The 19639-nt window shown below is 48.9% G+C and overlaps 8 protein-coding genes across 8 annotated transcripts; 1 reads left to right on the top strand and 7 right to left on the bottom strand.

Annotated features, from left to right (window-relative positions):
* Positions 1-3573: 3573 nt before the first annotated feature.
* Positions 3574-4114, bottom strand: DFJ58DRAFT_736153 (uncharacterized protein; the record flags this gene model as incomplete). Its single annotated transcript, XM_041386750.1, has 2 exons — positions 3574-3915; positions 3968-4114. The coding sequence occupies 2 exons, from the start codon at positions 4112-4114 to the stop codon at positions 3574-3576; spliced, it is 489 nt and encodes a 162-aa protein (XP_041235964.1).
* An 85-nt stretch (positions 4115-4199) lies between these two features.
* On the top strand, positions 4200-6730 carry DFJ58DRAFT_736154 (uncharacterized protein; the record flags this gene model as incomplete). Its single annotated transcript, XM_041386751.1, has 8 exons — positions 4200-4664; positions 4712-5002; positions 5054-5788; positions 5841-5989; positions 6035-6248; positions 6307-6408; positions 6439-6614; positions 6667-6730. 8 exons carry the CDS (start codon positions 4200-4202, stop codon positions 6728-6730), a joined length of 2196 nt encoding a protein of 731 aa, XP_041235965.1.
* Positions 6731-9339: 2609 nt separating this feature from the next.
* On the bottom strand, positions 9340-9603 carry DFJ58DRAFT_629028 (uncharacterized protein; the record flags this gene model as incomplete). Its single annotated transcript, XM_041381170.1, has 1 exon — positions 9340-9603. A coding segment is annotated over one exon (264 nt), but the record flags the coding sequence as incomplete, so codon positions are not given.
* Positions 9604-10329: 726 nt separating this feature from the next.
* DFJ58DRAFT_228909 (uncharacterized protein) lies at positions 10330-11128 on the bottom strand (the record flags this gene model as incomplete). Its single annotated transcript, XM_041379353.1, has 2 exons — positions 10714-11128; positions 10330-10658 (listed from the first exon to the last, which is right to left on the bottom strand). A coding segment is annotated over exon 2 (314 nt), but the record flags the coding sequence as incomplete, so codon positions are not given.
* A 912-nt stretch (positions 11129-12040) lies between these two features.
* On the bottom strand, positions 12041-13470 carry DFJ58DRAFT_228920 (uncharacterized protein). The gene has a single exon (XM_041379355.1). It carries the CDS (start codon positions 13171-13173, stop codon positions 12175-12177), a length of 999 nt encoding a protein of 332 aa, XP_041235968.1. The 5' UTR covers positions 13174-13470; the 3' UTR covers positions 12041-12174.
* On the bottom strand, positions 13307-13926 carry DFJ58DRAFT_228911 (uncharacterized protein). Its single transcript, XM_041379354.1, has 2 exons — positions 13525-13926; positions 13307-13469 (listed from the first exon to the last, which is right to left on the bottom strand). Exons 1-2 carry the CDS (start codon positions 13877-13879, stop codon positions 13441-13443), a joined length of 384 nt encoding a protein of 127 aa, XP_041235969.1. The 5' UTR covers positions 13880-13926; the 3' UTR covers positions 13307-13440.
* A 597-nt stretch (positions 13927-14523) lies between these two features.
* Positions 14524-16226, bottom strand: DFJ58DRAFT_847876 (uncharacterized protein; the record flags this gene model as incomplete). The annotated part of the gene is made up of 7 exons (XM_041393531.1): positions 14524-14937; positions 14988-15026; positions 15076-15355; positions 15498-15538; positions 15580-15884; positions 15934-16098; positions 16130-16226. The coding sequence occupies 7 exons, from the start codon at positions 16224-16226 to the stop codon at positions 14524-14526; spliced, it is 1341 nt and encodes a 446-aa protein (XP_041235970.1).
* A 1295-nt stretch (positions 16227-17521) lies between these two features.
* Positions 17522-19639, bottom strand: DFJ58DRAFT_228928 (uncharacterized protein). Its single transcript, XM_041379356.1, has 9 exons — positions 19602-19639; positions 19367-19546; positions 19180-19310; positions 18984-19115; positions 18632-18934; positions 18456-18584; positions 18118-18407; positions 18030-18068; positions 17522-17980 (listed from the first exon to the last, which is right to left on the bottom strand). Coding segments are annotated over exons 1-9 (1596 nt in total). The 5' UTR covers positions 19604-19639; the 3' UTR covers positions 17522-17590.

Here is a 19639-nt window from a genome sequence, read left to right on the forward strand (position 1 = left end):
CCTACCATGCAACGCATCTTAGCAGACCCAGCGCTGGAAGCGCAGCCCAATTTCGAGTCAGCAGCATACGCGGGATGGCTCAACGCCCTTGTGGCAGGGGGCACGGCCAGAGAAGATGCACTCGAGCAAATGGCTGAAGGCTGGAGACTCGAGCGCCAGGAACGCATTATCCTTTGGCAGCAACAGAATGAGGAAGATGCTCGCACCCTGCAAGAACAGTTAGAGCACGAGAGAGCTGAAAAAGAGGCCGAGGAACAGCTAGAGAGGCGCGAAGCTGAGAAGAAAAAGCCCAAGATCAACGATTTTGATGAAGGGGCTCTCGTTGCAGACGTTATCATACCTCGCCCATCCCAGTATGCTATCCAAAGGATCAAGAACATGGAGTATGTAGAATTGTGGTACTTTAGCCCTGACGGTTGCCACGAGGCTTCCACCACCTCTAGGTCCACGTCAGACTCAGATGACGCTTTTGGCTTCGCCAAAGTGGATGGTGTAGTTGCCCTCAAGACGATCGCGTCTTTCAAAGCCTCTCAGAAGGCTCTACAGGATCATGACCTATCTTGGCGGCAGTTTGACCTCGCAAAGACCAGCTTTCTTGTGCACATTGAAAAGAACAACTGGCCGCAAAAGCATCAGCAGGCTTTAGCATTATTTTTCACGCTCATTACCAACCATGAGCATCGCATGCGGCCACGAGGAGAAAAGGCTCTGCTTCGCTACGCAGGATTTGTGCGCCGTGAATGGCATGATCGCTTAGCGCAAGACCAAGGGTTCAACATTGGTTTATTCAATAATGCCCTATACAACTCGATATCTGACGACGTATGGGAGGCTGAACGAGATGAGGGTCTCAAAATGGTGCGTAGTGCGTCACCCACCAACATTCGATCACTGACCAATTTCTTTCATATATTCAATCTCACTTCGGAAACGGACCCTGCTGGCTGTCTAAATGCTTTCACTCTTGGCTATCCCTGCTTTCGGGGTACAATTCCCATCTGCTTCCCACGTGCTAACACATATATGACTTCGTCTTCTGTCTTCCGCTCTCCCTTGCTTGCGCTCGCTATGCTGCCGCTCTATCTACCCTCATGCTGACACAAACTCCTGTGCTCCCGCTTTCCTGTGTCCCTCTCAAACAACTTAACCGCTGCTTCGCTTATGCCCACACTGCTTTCGCACATCCCTGTATACCATGGTTTAACCAAATCTTTGCTTTCGTATAATTGTTCGAACCCTGGCTTACTCGAATCCTTTCATGCTTGCTCTATCTCACTCAGTTGCAAAACTCGCTTGCAGTTCCCAACACTTCCTTCCGTTCTCGGGGGAGAGACATGAGTTCCAGCCGAAACGGGCATGCAGAGACGGTACCCTCTTGTGAATGATGGCCGCTATCACCCGTACCGCCCTGCTAACCAAATGGCAAAGAAACCACAGAAGTCGCAGCAGTTTTTTTCCAGCGGGCGCAGGCCAAACCAGCCCATCAGCCTGCGCCCTATGCCTCGGCCGGTTCCGTCACCCCATCCACAAATGCGCATCCGAGTTCCTATGGACAAACGAACCAAGACTCGATGTCGTCGAAACGCAGAGGGTCACTTGGTCAATCCAGAGGGCCTCGAAATCTGCTACGACTGGCAGAGACCCAAGGGATGCACCAACCCCTCTCGAACTCACGTGCACGAATTTTCAGGATGCGGAGCAAAGGATCACGGAGCTCAAGACTGCCCTCAAAGCGAGAGCATCTAACGCTATCACTCCCTATAGGCCTGAGGCCTGGCTGCAGTTTCTCATTTTCTTCAAATCTCATACGTAAATATGCACATATTCCGAATGGTTTTCGCTTTGGTTTCATGGGCAGCGTCCCAACCATATCTCAAACTTATACCCCACCTAATAACCCCTCACTACATGCACATTTTGACGCCTTTACTGCCATTCTGGACCGTGAATATTCCACTGGTCGTTATATCGGACCTATATCTAAATCAGAGACTGAAGAACTCATTGGTCCTTTTCAGACAGCCCCACTCTCCATGGTTCCTAAGCCGGGAAAGCCAGGAAGATTCCGTCTCGTACAAAACCTCTCATTCCCGCTTCGTCCATCAGCTACAGTATCATCCATTAATTCCTCTATCGACTCTAACTTATATCCATGCACGTGGGGCACAGCATCAACAATCTGTCTACTCATCTGGTCTCTCCCCCCAGGATCTCAGGCAGCTGTTCGTGACGTAGCTGAAGCCTACCGCACAGTACCTCTTCATCCTTCTCAATGGCCAGGCTTGGTCATCAGGACAGGAGAAGACAGCTTTGCAATTGATTCTAGCTTTTGTTTCGGGTTCTCGGCATCAGCGGGAACCTATGGCGAGGTTGCAGATGCTGGTGCAGACATATTCCGATCACAAGGAATTGGTCCTGTATCCAAATGGGTGGATGATCACCTATTCATTCGGATTCTGCGAGAGCACCTTGCCAGCTACAACAACCTGCGCAAATCTCGTGCTGCTATCATTGCACGAAATGGTGGCATGCTTATTGAAGGAGGTCGAAAATGGTATCGTGGTTCAACCATGCCTGACGGCAGAATTGAAGAGTTTGACGAAGACTGTTCATTTCCCATCATTGATCTCTCAACAGCCTCCCCGCGATCACCAGAAGATGCTCGCTTCACATTTTGCTTTGACGACATCAACCGCCTATCCAAAATTCTTGGAATACCCTGGGAACTGGCAAAGGACATCCTTTTCTCGTCATGTGCCCCTTTTATCGGTTTCCTTTGGGACATCGAGTCGCGTTCTATCTCGATCCCACAGAGCAAGAAGGAGAAGTATGTGGCAGCTATCAGGGAATGGGAGATTCGGTCTTCGCACACACTACGGGAAGTCCAGGAGCTTTATGGGAAACTCTTACATGCTTCTCTGGTCCTCCCAGCGGGAAGAGCTTACCTCGTTTCTCTCGAAACCATGCTATCCATCTTTCACGACCGTCCACACATGCCTCGTTCCCCCCCCAAGCACACAGGTGATGACCTCCGGTGGTGGAAAGCCAGCCTCTCTCAATCACTCGTCTCTCGGCCAATCCCAGGGCCCGTCGAAGTCATTGACCCCTCGGCTTACTCAGATGCTAGCTCAGGCACTGGCATCGCGATTTGGATCAACGGCAGATGGCGAGCGTGGCATCCATCAGCAAACTACCGGTTTTGGATACAAGATTCCCACAGCGACACAACTAGCACAGCCCCACAGTGGTACAGCGCACAGAGCGCACAGAGTGACAGTGCGGCACAGTCTCGCACAGTGCACAGGGTCAGGCGATAAAATGTGATGTAAATTATAGATTAATATCAATATCTTGCTGGTCTTCATCAAAACACGAGATCTCGGAGAATGCATTTCACAGCGTGACAACTTATATTCATTTAATAAAGTACTTCAACAGATAGCTAAAATATAAAATGTGCAATGCGTATATGTATTGACAATCATGTACACAGTACAAGGCTATGGTCACAATGCAACATCCAACAGACAGATATTCTAATCAGCTGTACTCATCAGCGACTGCATACCGATTTTAAGAACGAATTCGCTTACATGACTTGATGGTGGATTTTGGACGAGGAGACCAAAGTGACCGCTCTGAGCAGACAAACCCGCACCTCACCACGAGAGCGCGTGTGCGCCCTACATTAGCTTCCGCATCTCCAAAATTTCTCTTTGCCCTCTTCGCTCGAAGTCGTAGGTGGTGTTTGCGCATGCGAAATTGATGAAGAAGCCGCTCAGCAAGGTCCTTCTCGAGACGTCGAACTTCGAGATCAGCTCGTGCCATCTCGAGCAGGTAAGATGCTTCCTCTGAAGTCTCCGGCATTGAGTCCATGTAAGCGTCAAATGGTTCATTTGGGTAGCGGCGTATGTACTGTAGATAAAACTGATTCAAGGCAAGTGTTAGAATCCAGCCCATAACTCACCATATTATACACTTCCGAGGAGTCAGATGTATCATCTGAGATGTCGGAAGGAGTTACAGAATCTGAGATTTGTTGGCCTCGACATAGCGAATACGGGGATTGAGATGATTGAGATGGTGAGGCATAGCTTGAACGACACTTCGACATTGTAGTTACAGTTTGCGTCGTCCCGGAAATTGCCGGGACAATATTGAATCCAAATGAGTTCAATGACTTACTTCGCACCTTCGATATGCGCTGCCCCTCCTGCAGCAAGCGTTTTAAGAATGAGGGACGCTTTCTGCAACACCTGAATCAGCCTTCTTCTCACTGTTACAAGTGGGATGGTAACCTAGTTCGCATCTTAAGACCAGCACAAGCTCCAAGTCCTCAATTTCCTCTCCACAACGACACGGACCCGACCTTTGACCCGGAGTATATGGACCATGGAGTTGATGCAGACACTGGAGCGGAGTATGGGTCTTCAGGCTCGCAGGCAGATTACGGTGAAGAAGTGGAGTTTTATGACGGTGCAGGCAAGACGTGGGGTGTTGGGAAGACTTTCATGGACCAATTCAACGAGGATGAATATGCTGCAGAGAGGGAGCAAAACCAATACTTTCCTTTCGCTAGCAAACCGGACTGGGAGATGGCATCGTATATTCTTCGGTCCGATCTTAGCATGGCCGAAATCGACGAGTACCTCAATCTTGAATTTGTGAGTTCATCTATCCTCTAAATTTCTTCGTCTAAACTTATGTTCAGACCAAAACACTCCCGTTGTCATTTCGCTCTTCGCGAGAACTCCGAGGATGTGTTGAATTGCTCCCAGCTCCCCCTCAATGGAAGTATCAAAAAATCACTACCGAGTTTCCAACGACAAAAACCCTTCAAATATTTTATCGGGACGCAATCGAGTGCTTGCAGTCACTTCTCAGTCACCCACTGTTGGCCGCCAGCTTTGATTTCATCCCATGCAAGGTTTACGAGTCTGCCGAACGTGCGGTTCGAGTTTATCATGGTTTCATGACAGGCGATCATGCTTGGAACCTTCAGGTAAGGTCTCGTGTCTTGATTCCTCGTTCTGTATAACTAACAAGACCACAGAAAGACCTACCTGAAGGTGCATCCCTCCTTGGTGTAGTCCTCTCCTCGGACAAGACCAAGGTCAGCAACATCGCTGGCAACCGTTACGCGCATCCACTTCTTGTTAGTCTCGCCAATATTGATCCTGGAGTGCATGCCAAAGGCTCCTTACATGCATATATCCCACTTGCTTTGCTTCCTGTTGCAAAGTTCTTGCACAGGAACAAGCGCATGCATGGGGTTCTCGCAGACCGTTTACTTCACCAATGTATCGACCTCGTTGTTGAGCCATTGAAGCAGGCTGCCCGTCTTGGCGTTATGATGAGTGATCCACGGGGTTTTAGCAGGTATTGCTTCACCCCCCTCGTTGCTTATGTCGCAGATACTCCGGAGGAACTTGTAATTGCATGCGCCACTATGAACTCATCGCCTGTCACTATGGCTACCCGTGAAGACTTTGGAGACCCAATCCGACACCCTCCTCGTGATGGATCATCAACCCTTGCCAACATTGCAGCGATTATAACATCTATCTCACCTTCCGATCTCATCCCGTTCTTCGAGGCATGCAAACGCTACAATCTAAACGGTGTTGACTTGCCATTCTGGAGGAATTGGCTTACCGCAAATCCTTCCTCCTTCCTCACTCCAGAACTACTTCACCATCTCCATAAAATGTTCTGGGACCATGATCGTCTCTGGTGCACAACAGTGGTTGGCTCGCAGGAAATTGATTTTCGTTTTGCGCTCCTCCAGGTGTGCACTGGTTACCGTGCATTCAAGGAGGGAATCTCTGCTTTGAAGCAAGCCACCGGGCGAGACCATCGCAACGTTCAAACGGTATATCGTTGGCGTGATTGCTGGTGCTGCCCCTGCCGACTTCATATCTGCTATTCGGGCCCCTCATTGGAGTTTAGATACCTCGCTCAAGCCCCGCATTTCACCGACAAGCAAGTGGTAGATTTAGACCGCTGTCTTAAAGTCTTTCATCGGTTCAAACAGTCTATCGTTGACGCTGGTGCTCGGCGGGGGAAGGAAGGGGGGTGGGGATAAGCCATGGGCGATTCCAAAGCTCGAGCTGCTGCAGGGGGTAGTGCCCAGTATTTGTTCACACGGCGCTGTCATGCAGTGGTCTGCAGACCCCACTGAACATGCGCACATCAAGGTTGTGAAGGAGCCAGCGAGGGCAGGGAACAATCACGACTACGACGCGCAAGTGTGTCGCCCACCTCGATCGTCGTGATAAGGTGGAGCGTTTTGACCTCGCACTCCAGATGCGTGCACAGGAGGACCACGAAAGGGACGAAGACAACGAGGGTGGTCTTGTCCAGCATTTGTCAAGGACTACTTTGCTTGCGCGCGCGACCTCATTAATGGTGTTCATCCTCAAGCTCCCCTCTAACTAGCTTGCTGCCGCTATCGACGAGTACAAGACCGGTACTTACAAGCAAATGAAATTCGTCGCCGATTTATATCAACCCATCTACAACAGCGTCATTCAGCTCTACCATGATGTGCAGAAGGACCACTATCATGCAAAGAAATGCCGGGCCGCCAGAAAGAAATGGGCTCGTACTGCAGGGTATTGTGAAGCTTTTTTTATCATTTGTATCATTTTCTGACGGCTATGCAAGAATCCTGACTCGCGATGATCCAAACAGGCGCCATGACTGGGGCTTGAAACTCCAACTGGACTGATCGTGTTTTTAGCATTTTGTAGGATACCTGATTGTAGTATGACACAATGACATCATGATTTGTTTGGTTTCAATTACTGTGCACTTTCTGTAGTGATGCTGTGAGCATTCTGCAGTATTCCTGTCTGGCCTACCCAATGCTCTGTATTGTTTTGCTCAGTGTAGCTAACACTCTGTACCGCTCTGTGCAGCTCTGTACAGTATCATACATTACACTGTACGACTCTGTACAGAGCTGCACAGAGGAGAACCCTCTCTGTGGGCTCTGTGGCTCTGTCCAGCACTGTCCAGGGTTGTACAGAGGACCCCTGGGTTTGCTGATGTCTCCTCCCAGGCTGGAAAGCCGAGGACAGAGACATTGGCTGGGCAGAGGGCTGTCGGTATGGAATTCCTCATTATTGCACTCCTCGGTTCATGCCCAACGGGCAGCTGCATTAAAATATTCGGGGACAATCGAGGAGTTGTCGAAGGGTGGTGGAAAGGGCGTAGCCGCAACAGAGCCACCAATACTGTCTTCAAAAGGATCCATGAGCTCACTGCATCCGCACAATGCACTTTCCTCACGCGCTATGTACCCAGTAACTACAACACCAGCAGACGCTCCGTCCAGGGGAATCTACCCTCCCTCAGACCTATTGCTTCCCCCAATTAGCATTCCCCAGCCACTCCAACCCTTCATCACAAACTTCGACGATCCCGCTATCCCTTCTGAGTGCCATGCATGCAGCAAGAACGTCAAAGCGCTCCCACATGTCAATGACCGAGCCCGCTCGCGAGAATCAGCTGAGCACCTCAACGACGAGCTCCGTCGCCAAGGAGAAGAGCTCTTTAAAGCGACGCAAGCTTATTGCGGCTTATCCTGCTAATCTCAGCCCTCGGGTTTCCGTCCTAAGACCCCATTGTGCAGCTAAGGACAGGCTCCGTCTATGGCGACCAGCCACTGATGACGAATCATTATCTTCCCTTCCTCACGCCGATGCACAGCGCATTCAAGATGTCATGATCCACGCATGGGCCGGCAGCACCCAGGAGGCATATGGAAGTGGCATCCTTGCCTACCATGTATACTGTGACTCAAATTCCATCAACGAAGCCATGCGTGCACCAGCGTCTTCTGAACTCATTTCAGCTTTTATTTCAGACTTAGCCGGATCATATTCAGGGAAAACTATATCGAGTTATGTCCACGGTATTCGTGCATGGCACATCTTACATGGAAAATCATGGTCCTTAGATGACGACAAAATAGATGCCATGCTAAGAGCAGCCAAGAACCACACGCCCTCGTCATCAAGAAGGAAGAAAAGACCACCTTACACTGTGGCTTTCATAACTAGCATCTTGCAGAAACTAGACCCCAACAACCCTCTCGATGCCGCAGTGGGTAGCTGTCTCACAACAGCCTTTTATTCAATGGCCAGAGCTGGAGAATTCACGGTCTGAACCCTTTCATCATTCGATCCCTCCATTCATGTCAAACGATCCGACATTCGCCATGAAACAGACCGCAATGGGCTCGCGACTACAGTTTTTCATTTGCCCCGCACGAAAACATCGCAAAATGGGGAGGATGTTTTCTGGGCGAAACAAGAGGGCCCTACTGATCCTGAGGCAGCATTATCCAACCATCTCAACATCAACAACCCCCACTTCGATATCGCACTCTTTTCCTATAAGTTCGGCGAGGCACAACCGTCCTTTGACAAAAACGAAGTTCATCACACGGCTCGCTCGCGCTGCAAAGGATGCTGGCCTTGACCCGTTGCAAGGCCACGCTATCAGAATAGGCGCCACCTTGGAATACCTCCTCCGAAACATCCCATTCGAAGTCGTCAAGACGATGGGAAGATGGGCCAGTGATGCCTTCCAGATCTATCTTCGAGATCACGCTCAGATTCTCGCACCATACCTTCAAGCAACGCCTGCCATTCAAGATGAATTCCTGCGGCACACAATGCCCCGCATTCGGTGACGGGTTCTTCATGTAAGCATCCATCCTCCTCCTAGTTCTATGGGTATCTTCGGTTCGCTCGATGCGTCGTCGAACTCCTAGACATTTGGGAACCGCAGCTCACCTTTTATCTGGCAGGACACGCAACTCGGGACCGGGAGGCGCTGCGCGCCTTCGCCCAAATCGCTCAGAAATAGGATATGTCGAGGATCGCGAACATCGAGTATTCATAGCACGGTAGTCGAGACAATGTTAATGTGATTCTCCAAGCAGAACTGCTCCAAGTGACTCGCAAAGATGTAGTTCTGGCAGTAAGGCAAAACGATTATAGGGCACAAAAAGCTGCAAGGACATCTGAACCAACGTCGTCCTCTGCATACTAGATTCTATTTCGATAACTTGGAACGCGAACTGCGAGGAATTCAGTACGTCATTGACCATGTCTTAATTCATTATTCCTCTGAGGATTCGTCAGACGTATACTCTGATTCACCTTCGCTTCCGCCATCCGCTTCAGCAACCTCCCCGTCTTCATCATTGCCACCTCCATCAATTGCCGCATCTCCATTTTCGGGCTCATGTGCGAACTGTGCGATTCCGTAGTGGTTGTATGGGCCTTCGTTTCCATCGACCTCCTCACGTGCATTCAGCGCCATTCTCCTCCCCTGCTCGCGCACTGCGGAGAAAATCTTGATCAAGTCCTGGACGCATTTCCACCTAGTGGAGTATTTTTCGGAGTCCGGGTGTTTCCTATCACCAAATTCCGGGTGCCATGTAACGATTGATTCCAAACTGGGCATGATGGCTGAGATGAAAGCGGCAATCCTTGTCGGATGGCGAATTCTCGGACTGCCAAAGAATACCTCAGATATTGTCTTGTGTGCAAATCCTCGGTAGGGAGTATCCCGTGACACAGCACACCCATCAATAGTAGACCAGTTCACAATAATGGCCACCGAGACTAAACGCGGGCAATGCTGCAACAGCGAGATGAAGGCACTTGGAGTGACTCCACGACTCGAATGGTCATATTTGTTGGAATGTAACACTTCAAGGAGGGGCCAGGCCTTAGCCATCTGCAATAGGGTAGCATCATCCCATCGCAAGACATAGTCGTAGTAGGCTCTGAAGTCAAGCTTGCGAAGATTGTGGAAGGCACAGAGTGGTCGGAAAACTGCAATTCTGATTGAAGTGATGCGATCTGCGGTTCTGATTGGAGTAGTGTAATCTCCAGACCGATCGTTGATGTAGAGCTGCATCTGTTCCAGTGAGCCGTAAGCACATCCATTAGATAGGCGGGAGATCGAAGCCGGCAGGGCCCGTGCGGAATTCACACCAGCAGAGATTTCAAGAGGTAATAATTTTGGAGCAACAAAGAACCTTTTGAAAAAAGCATTTAAGAGCACCATACTGTTGCACTCTATGTTCAGTTCTTTCAACGCGCAGAATACAGGATGCTGCAGCTTTTGTGTATCCACAGACATAGGTGTTGACGGCAATGTGAACTGTAGAAACTGGAGCGAAGGCAGCTTGGATAGGTGTAGTATGGCGGCTTCCGAAAGTATTGAAGTGGCCACTGATGTTAGATGAGACCAGCACTGTAGTGCAGTCGAGGAGCCTTCTGATTCTGTGGATAAACACGCAAGCAACGAAAATGCGAGACAGAATGGCACAGCATTGCGATGCATGACAAGACAGAGTGTTCGGATGGATCAAAGGTGTCGGGGATGAGATCGAGTGTCGTTATTTTGGGGCTTACAAACAACCGCATCCGTAGGAACGTCTCGTTGCTATCGGAGCTCCAGGTAAGAGACATCAGGTTGGGGAGCAAGGGAAGGGGGAAAGGAGGACATCTGAGGGCACGCCAAATTTCGGCACCAACTCGTATCGGATAGACATTTGTTCTGAGCGAACGGACGTGATGGCGATATTTGCAAAAAATAGACCAGTCATCTAAGGTCATAAGTCTTTGGAATTCCTGGCAAATGTGTGAACTCATGTGCGTCTCGAATGTCAGCCCGAGCTTGACCAACCAATTTTTGTTCCACCTGTTTCCATAGGCTTCGCGGGAGACATTTGATAAGTGGCGCAAGCCCGGGCAGGTCTTGCCACAAAAGCTTTAGTGCAGGTTCCGTGAATAACTTGCACGTCAAGGCAAGCGCCAGGAGGGTCTTGTTTCCAAAGCGCCTTGCTTTAGGGTTGTCACTGGCATCATAGACCAGCTGGAAAATCTTGCATCATCGAAGTTCAGGTGAAATACGAGTAAACGCTGGTAACTTGAACGAAGCAGAAACGTCGCAGCCTCTTTGTCCGCTATGGAACTTTTGGGCCTTGCGTTGATGCTTAACGCTTTCGACGGAGAACTCGACTTTCATCGTAAGTACTATGCACACGGCGAGCGCAGGACGACCCGAACTTTGGCACCACCACGATGGATGTCGATGATCTACTAGTACAGTACAAGTTACGTAACGGTCTGTATGCGATCGAACACTCAACGTTTTATCAACTTCCTAAAGGGGATGTCTTTGCCTTACATCGGTCAGTTTGTCGATTTCACACAATTCTAAATATATTTACATGATCTCTGCAGATTTTACACTTGCTGGGCCTGAAGCTGAAGCAGTTATCAGTGAGGGTGTGAACGCTGTTGTAGGATCTAATCATCGCATGTCCTTGAGACTTTTGGGCTATCTACAGCTGTGGCTGGTCACATTGATATTGTACTTTACATGACTCAACGCAGTGTCCAGCAGCGAGCGGATTACCAAACACGCGAGAGTTAACGCTATGAAGCCAACATGAAGCTGATGAAAATAGCAGTTACAGGCACTACAGCTTACAGCAAGAATCTCGCCCACTAGTCCTCAACCCGTGCTTGACACCCTAACTTCACAAGGCAGAAGAAGCAGCACAACCATCGTTCCAAGCATCACCGGCACCCATGAGTGGTTTGAACTTTGAAGATCTTTAAGAACCTATCGGCTTGTCAGGAAGTATGCTTTGCCTAAGAAGTAAAGACAGACGATTGGGTCACAACGGAGAACCCATCGATCGACTAGTCAAGCACCAGTAATCTCTCACCCAAGCGTTTAATATAGCGAATATTCGCATCACGTTGTCGGACTTTCGTCCAACGATGGTGCAGTCCTGGAGATGAGAAAAAACGACCGTGGAACACACAAAGCTGCGAGGAGCTTCGACACAATGTCGTCATCGTCTGCATTCTAGACTCTGTTTCGATAGTCTGAAGCCTAAAAAAACAGCCCACGAGGCCGGGAAATTCAGTACGTTGAAGTACATGTTTTGAATCACTCTTCCTCCTCCTCTGAGGACTCGTCAGACATATATTCTGACTCACCCTCACTTCCACTATCTTCTTCAGAAACCTCTCTACCCTTCACCATTGTCACCCTCACCAGTCGCCGCATCGCCATTTTCGGTCTCATGCGCTGGCTGCGCGATTCCGTTTCCATCAACTCCTTCGCCTGCATTCAGCACCATCCTCCTAACCTGCTCACGGACCATGAGAAAGCCTTGATTAAATCACAGACGCATTTCCACCTAGTGATGTATTTTTTAGAGTCTTGCTGTCCCCTACCAAACTGGGGGTCCCATGTAACAATTGACTCCAAATTGGGCGTGATGGCTGAGATGAAAGCGGCGATCCTTGTCGGATGGCGAATCCTTGGACTGCCAAAGAATGCCTCAGATAATGTCTTGTGTGCAAATCCTTGGTGAGGAGCATCCGGAGATACGTCACATTCGTCGATAGTAGACCAGTTCACGATAATGGCAACCGAGATTAAACACGGACAATGCTGCAACAGCGAGATGAAGGCACTTGGAGTGACTCCACGACTCGAATGGTCGTATCGATTGAGATGTAACACTTCCAGGAGGGGCCAGGACTTCGCCATCTGCAAAAGGACTGCATCATCCCATCGCAAAGTATAGTTCTGGTAGGCTCTGAAGTCGAGCTTGCGAAGATTGCGGAAGGCAAATAGCGGTCGTAAAACTGCAGTTCTAATTGAGGTGACGTGATCTGTAGGCTGATCGTCGATGTAGAGCTCCATACATTCCAGTGAGTCGTGCACACATCCGTTAGATAAACGAGAGAGTGAAGGTGGCAGGGCTCGCGCGGAATCCACACCACCAATGATGTCAAGGCAGATTTCTTTTGGAGCAATGGAAAACCTCTCGAAAAAAGCATCTAAGAGCACCAGACTGCTGCATTCCACGTTCAGTTCTTGCAACGCGCAGAACACAGGATGCTGGAACTTTTGCGTAACCACAGACATGGGTGTTGAAGGTAATTCGAGTTGTAGAAATCGGAGTGAAGGCAATTTGGATAGGTGTAGCATTCCGGCCTCGGAAACTGTTGTAGTGGTCACTGATGTTAGATGAGACCAGCCTTGTAATGCAGTTGATGGGTCTTCTGCTGATTTTGTGACTGAACTAAAATCAAAGTGCGAGACAGAAGGGCACAGCATCGAGATGCATGACAAGATGGAGTGTTCGGTTGGACCAAAGGAGTATGGATAGAGATCGAGTTTCGTTATTTTTGGGCACACAAACAACCGGATACATAGGAATGCCTCGCTGCCAGCCGATCCCAGGAGAGAGACATCAGGTTGGGGAGCAAGGGAAGGGAGAAAGGAGGACAGCTGAGGGCATGCCAGATTTCGGTACCAAGCAGTGGATATACATCTGTTCTGAGTGAACGGACGTGATGATTGTATTTGCAGAAAATAGACCAGTCATCTAAGGTCATGACTCTTTGAAATTCCTGGCAAATGGTATGAACTGGTATGCTCTCGAGTATGAGCCAGAGCTTGACTAACCAATTTTTTCCACTTGTTTCCATAGGCTCCGCGGGAGACATTTAATAAGTGGTGCGAGCTCGGATAGGTCTTGCCACAAAAGCTTCAGTGCAGGTCCCGTGAATGACTTGCATGTCAAGGCAAGCGCCAGAAGGGTCTTGTTTCCCAAGTGCCGAGCGTTATGGTTGTCGCTGGCATCATGGATCAACTGGAAAATCTTCCACCGAATTTCAGGTATAATGGAGATGCAGCGAGCAGACGCTGGCAACTTGAACGAGGTAGAAATGTCCCTGCCTTCCTGTCCGCTACGGAATTGTGGACGTGAGTGAGTATCGCGTTGATCCTCAACGCTTGCGATGGAAGACTCGGCCTCCATAATTACTTGCGGCAGCCGCCAGGACGAGGAATACAACCCGAAGTCACGTTTGGCACTGACGATGACGATTTTCATTGGCTGGCTGACTACGCTACTGATATAGTAACTCAGGCACTACATATAGTAAGTACCTTGTCAGCTCATCGAGCAGGCAAGAGGCGTGCACCAAAAAAGAAATTACGAGCATGGGTGGAGATGGCGTATATACGGTAGATATCAATGTGTAGCTGTAGGTAAATCAAAGCACGCTGAACTTTTCCAACCCATGGATAGGAACCTCAGGAACCTCGGAAGTTCGTCAATACAAATTACGTAACCGTGACAAATCTTTTTATTTCATTTGCGTTGGCAAATGACTAGGATTGCCAATATTACTATGTGATTCTACTGTCAATGCATGCTTCGACTTGTAGACGTCCATCTTGACCAGTCTTAGACTCTTAGCCAAGTAAGTCATCCAGTGTCCAAGAACTCGCTGAAAAATAGACTCGCGATATTGTTTATAGTGATCGAATTAGTTCTTGTTGCACCTACTAGTAGTAATAATGTCACGGTGATCAACGAGCCTTGGTAAACAAATGGTTTTCATGCTCCACCGTCGACCGAGATGTTGGGGCGCGAACATCGACATCCAGTGGGCGAGGTCAAGCAGTCTCTGGTAGGGGTTCTGGAATGACAGTGACCAGTCTTTTGCCAATTCTCCTTCCCACTTTGTCAGGTACATCTTCAAAGCGAACGGTGATGTCCTCGCTATTGTCTACGTCGTTCCCATCACCTTCGCAAAACTCTGATTGAAGTCTTCCGACAGATGCCGCGATGATGAGATCAACGGGATCAGAAAAGTCGAAAGATGGATCGGAGGCATGGATTTTTTCTTGGATGAGGCTGTACCCGGCGGCTAAAATGGTGACGCTCCAGATCATGGTGATCTCCACAAGCAGAAAGATATATGTGTGGGCTTGGCTGCGCCAGCCGTACGTCATGATATACATCGTGCCGCTTGTCGACCTTGTCATATTCGACGGAACTCCCGAAGCAGAGTATCCGGAGCGAAGTTGCTAGATCCAATTTTCAATAATATCTACGGAATGCATAAAAAGTCGCTTACAGTGGAGGCGAACTCTGTAATACCGCGCCAGTAATCTTCCTGCAAAGTAATCAGTCATGTTGATATCAGAGAAAGCGGAAACAGTCACCAGTTCACTGTACATGACTGATACATTGCTGGTACCGTACGCGGTTAAAAAGTCACCAATTGTATTCGTGGTCAAGCCTTGGTTCGTCCCCGATTGATAAGCCATTACAGTTGCGATGTATTGAGATAAGGGAAAATTCGGACTGCTTGTCGATGTATCGATCCGATCGACAGATATTATACCTCCATTATAAGTGACGTTAACTGTGGTCAGGTAGGGAACGACCTCGCAAACGGTCGTTGGCAGAAAGTCGTACTTGTACAAGCCAGACATAAAAAATCTGCAAACAGTTTAATCGCAAGACACCAAAGGAATAACAAAAGCCGCACCAAACTTATATGGGTTGAATGTCGTCGAAAGTGGTCGGGACATACAACAATGGGGAGAAATCCCTCGGTTGCATTGTCTATCTGACCACTCACGCTGCCAGTGGTATAGTAGATCTGTGAGTTTGAATCTGGAGCTAATTTAACTATGGACGAGTTCATGCAGAGATGAACGCACTTCCTGAACAATTCGCAACGGCTTCCCACGTGAAAACGTGATTTCCGGTCCTTGCGTCGTGTGTGGGTTTAAATTAAATTCATTTTGACTGCGGTCAATCGGCTGGCATGTAACATTTGCTGTGACACCCTGCTGTGTGACAGTGTAGTTCTTCGCAATGCCTTGAGTGCCTGCATCGCTTGCGAGGTTTCCCCAGTCAAAACTGGTGTTAACTGGTACTCGTCCCCCATAGAACGCCAGGCCAACGTCAGGACCCGGCGGGTTTGATGATCCAGAGTACTCCTCTATCGCAGGAAGAACTCCACCTTTGGAGTTTCAAGTAAGCCTATCATCTTTAAGTGCCGAAGTACTCACCAGTCGACTGATTGTACGAAACTCCGTTGAAGCTGAACATACTACTCGTTTGCACACCTCCTTGAATATCAACCGCAGCAACACCACTGAGGAGAGTCAAGACATTGATGGTTTCAAACGCAGGTGCTTGTATTGAAACGGTTCCTCTTGAGCACTCGATTGTCGCTGACCCATTGAAATTGAAACAGTGACATACCAGTGTTCACATCCGGGGTATGAGGTCCGTACTCAACTGGTTTACAAACGCCACAGATCCCAAGTCTAGTTCCGTTCCGAACGTTGCCACAGGCCATTGGACAAGGGTGGGGAGGAGTAAAGTGCTCCAACTATATGAACAAACGTCAAATACATCTCCGCTGGGTTCGTTGAGAATAGTGCAGACCTCGTGTTCAGAAATGTGACCACCGCATAAACCGCCAACGTGAGGGTCGACAACTTGAGAGATTTACATCGCAATACCCAGTCGGCCTGCTCAACGCTATTGCAGTGCGAAGCTCGAACAGTGCAATCGGCCCTGAGAGGTGGTGCCGAAGCGCTTCTTTGACGGCAAATGTGAAGAACCTGTGAGGGTAAGATTTTGGACTGGATATGTAGAAGAAGACGCACATCGAAGTAATGATCGACAAGGTAGTCGAGATCAGCGTAACTATCAAGGTTAGCACGGTCGGATACTCCCGATCAGATAAACGATATGATCAGGTAGTGCGAGAACCCCTGTGAACACGATTCCTCCAGTGAAGCCCCATGCAAAACCCATGATCACAGTCTGGCCGAAGATAGTCACGAGGAGCAGACTAGTAGAACTCAAGCGCTGCGAGAAAGCTTAATCAACGAGGCCCCGGAGACCAGTCACGGTGGAGGTTGGCTCACGATTTTGACAAGGTTGACGAAGTGCATTTCGAAGGTAGACGCGCGGAATGGACTTCGTGATGGTATCCATCCGACATCTTCAAGTTAAGTACTGCGGCAGGGCGCTATTAATTTAGTGCATGTATGCCACGGAAGGCGAGAAGCAAGCAAGCGAATTAGGTCTAGGTACCCGTGTGAGGAGGCGGAAGCAACAAACGCCGATCAGTAAACTATGTTCTGTACAGAGCTTTACAGTGCCAGTATCACAGCTTGCAGGCGTCCTTGTCATATTGATGGAAGATTTTGCTGCAATTGCAGGGATGCAGTGATGCATCACCATGATCGCTACTACTTTGGTGCATCACTTGCCATGCATCACCTACTGCATCATCACTGCAGTGCTTTGATGTATCAATGCATCACCGATGGTAGTGTAGGGGGCAGAACTACTACTTACTTGGATTTAGTTCTGCCGGTTATAAACCGCCAGAACTCTAGGCGCCTACCTAGGCTTAGACTGGTGACCAGCCCGTCTATGAGGCAAGCCGTCGATAGACGACCTAGGCTATGTGGACTATTATGATGTATACGATATTGACCGTCCAGAGCGGATCGCGAGCTCAGTACTCATGAGTGCGAGCGTTGACACGAATGAGTGAAACACTGCCTTTGTAAGCGTGCCCACGCGAAGATCTGTGCTTCAAGTGAAATTAAGTTTTTGAATTTTCGAAGCAAGTAACGGCAAGTGCAAAACAATGTGTGAATTTACTAGTACAAACAATGGAACCCCAGTCTTCGGCAGGGGTTTCTAAACCACAGGGATCATTCTCTTGCTGATTCCCCTTCCCACTTTCTCCGGTACATCTTCAAACCGAACGACAATGTCCTCGCTATTGTCTACTTCATTTCCATCACCGTCGTGAAGCTGTGATTCAAGTCTTCCGCCAGATGCCGCGATGATGAGATGAATAGGATCAGAAAAGTCGAAAGATGGATCAGAGGGATGGATTGTTTCTTGGATGAGGCTGTACCCAGCGGTTAATATGGTGGCGCCCCAGATCACGGTGATCACCACAAGCAGAAGGATATATGTGTAAGATTTGCTTCGCCAGCCGTACGTCGTGATATACATCGTGCCGTTCGTCGACCTTGTCATATTCGACGGAACTCCCGAAGCAGAGTATCCGGATCGAAGTTGCTAGATGCAATGCTCAATAATATCCACGGAATGCATGAAGGTCACTTACAGTGGAGGCAAACTCTGTAATACCGCGCAAGTAATTTTCCTACAAAGAAATAAGTCATATTGATATCAGAGGAAGCAGAGATAGTCACTAGTTCGCTGTACATGACTGATCCATTGCTGGTACCGTACGCGGTCAAAAAGTCACCAATTGTATTCATGGTCATGCCTTGGTTTGTCCCCGTTTGATAAGCAATCACAGTTGCGATGTACTGAGATAGAGGAAGACTCGGACTACTTGTTAAGCCAGAAAATGTACCAATCCGATCGACAGATATTATGCCTCCATTATAAGTGACGTTAACTGTGGTCAGGTAGGGAACGACCTCGCAAACGGTCGTTGGCAGAAAGTTATACTTGTACAAGCCTGCCATAAAAACATCTGCAAACAGTTTACTCGCAAGACACCGAGAAATAACAAAAGTCGTACCAAACTTATATGGGTTGAATGTCGAGTTTTCTGGGTTGGGACATATAACAGTGGGGAGAAGTCCCTGGGTTGCATTGTCCATCTGACCACTCGCGTTGCCAGCGGTGAAGTAGTACTGGGAATTTGAATCTGGAGCTGATTAGCTGTGAACGAGTTCATGGCAGAGATGAACGCACTTCCAGAACAATTCGCAACAGCTTCCCACGTGATAAACATGATAACCGGCCCTTGTGTCGGTACTTGATAGATACTAAATGTATTTTGACTGCGGTCGATCGGCTGGCATGTAACATTTGCTGTGACACCCTGCTGTGTAACAGAGTAGTTCTGCGCAATGCCTTGAGTGCCTGCATCGCGTGCGTGCCCCCAGTCAAAAGTGGTATCAACCGGTACTCGTCCCCCAGAGAACGCCAGGTCAACGTCAGAACCCGGCGGGTTTGATGATCCAGAGTACTCCTCTATCGCAGGAAGAACTCCACCTTTCGAGTTTCAAGTGAGCCCATCATCTTTAAGCGCCGAAGTACCCACCAGTCGACTGATTGTATGAAACTCCGTTGAAGCTGAACATACTACTCGTTTGCACACCTCCTTGATCGTCAATGGCAGCAACACCACTGAGGAGAGTCAAGACATTGATGGTTTCAAATGCAGGTGCTTGTACTAGAACGGTTCCTCTTGAGCACCCCGACTATTGCTGGCCATTGAAATTGAAACAGTGACATACAAGGGTTCGCTTCCAGGGTAATGAGGTCCGTACCCAACTGGTTTATAAATGCAACAGATCCTAGATCTAGTTCCGTTCCGGACATTAACACAGGCCATTGGACAGGGGTGGGGAGGAGTAAAGTGCCCCAACTGTACAAACCAGCGTCAAACATATCTCCGCTAGGTTCATTGAGAAAAGTGCAGACCTCGTGTGCAGGAATATGACCATCGCATAAACCACCACAGTGAGGGCCGACAGCTTGAGAAATCTCTCTTGCAATACCCAGGTCGACTTGCTCAACGCTATTGCAATGCGAAGCTTGAACAGTGTCATCGGCCCTGAGAGGTGGCGCCGAAACGCTTCTTTGATGGCAAATGTGAAGAACCTGTGCAATAACAGACAGGTAAGATGTCGGACCGGATATGTAGAGGAAGACGCACATCGAAGTAACGATGGACAAGGTGTTGAGATCAGCATA

Source organism: Suillus subalutaceus (genome assembly GCF_016647625.1).
Source record: "Suillus subalutaceus strain FC151 chromosome Unknown DFJ58scaffold_252, whole genome shotgun sequence".
Taxonomy (NCBI): Eukaryota; Fungi; Basidiomycota; class Agaricomycetes; order Boletales; family Suillaceae; genus Suillus; species Suillus subalutaceus.

What these genes read in the sequence shown, in the direction of transcription:
- DFJ58DRAFT_228911 (XM_041379354.1), bottom strand. Translation starts at nt 13,879, where the DNA reads ATGGAGGCCGAGTCTTCCATCGCAAGCGTTGAGGATCAACGCGATACT. An exon ending in GAAACAAGTGGAAAAAATTG is followed by an intron (nt 13,470 to 13,524) that starts GTTAGTCAAGCT and finishes ACCATTTGCCAG; the next exon opens with GAATTTCAAAGAGTCATGAC.
- DFJ58DRAFT_228928 (XM_041379356.1), bottom strand. An exon ending in TTCATACAATCAGTCGACTG is followed by an intron (nt 18,935 to 18,983) that starts GTGGGTACTTCG and finishes GAAACTCGAAAG; the next exon opens with GTGGAGTTCTTCCTGCGATA. An exon ending in TTACAGAGTTTGCCTCCACT is followed by an intron (nt 17,981 to 18,029) that starts GTAAGTGACCTT and finishes CATTGCATCTAG; the next exon opens with CAACTTCGATCCGGATACTC.
- DFJ58DRAFT_228920 (XM_041379355.1), bottom strand. Translation starts at nt 13,173, where the DNA reads ATGCTGTGCCCTTCTGTCTCGCACTTTGATTTTAGTTCAGTCACAAAA.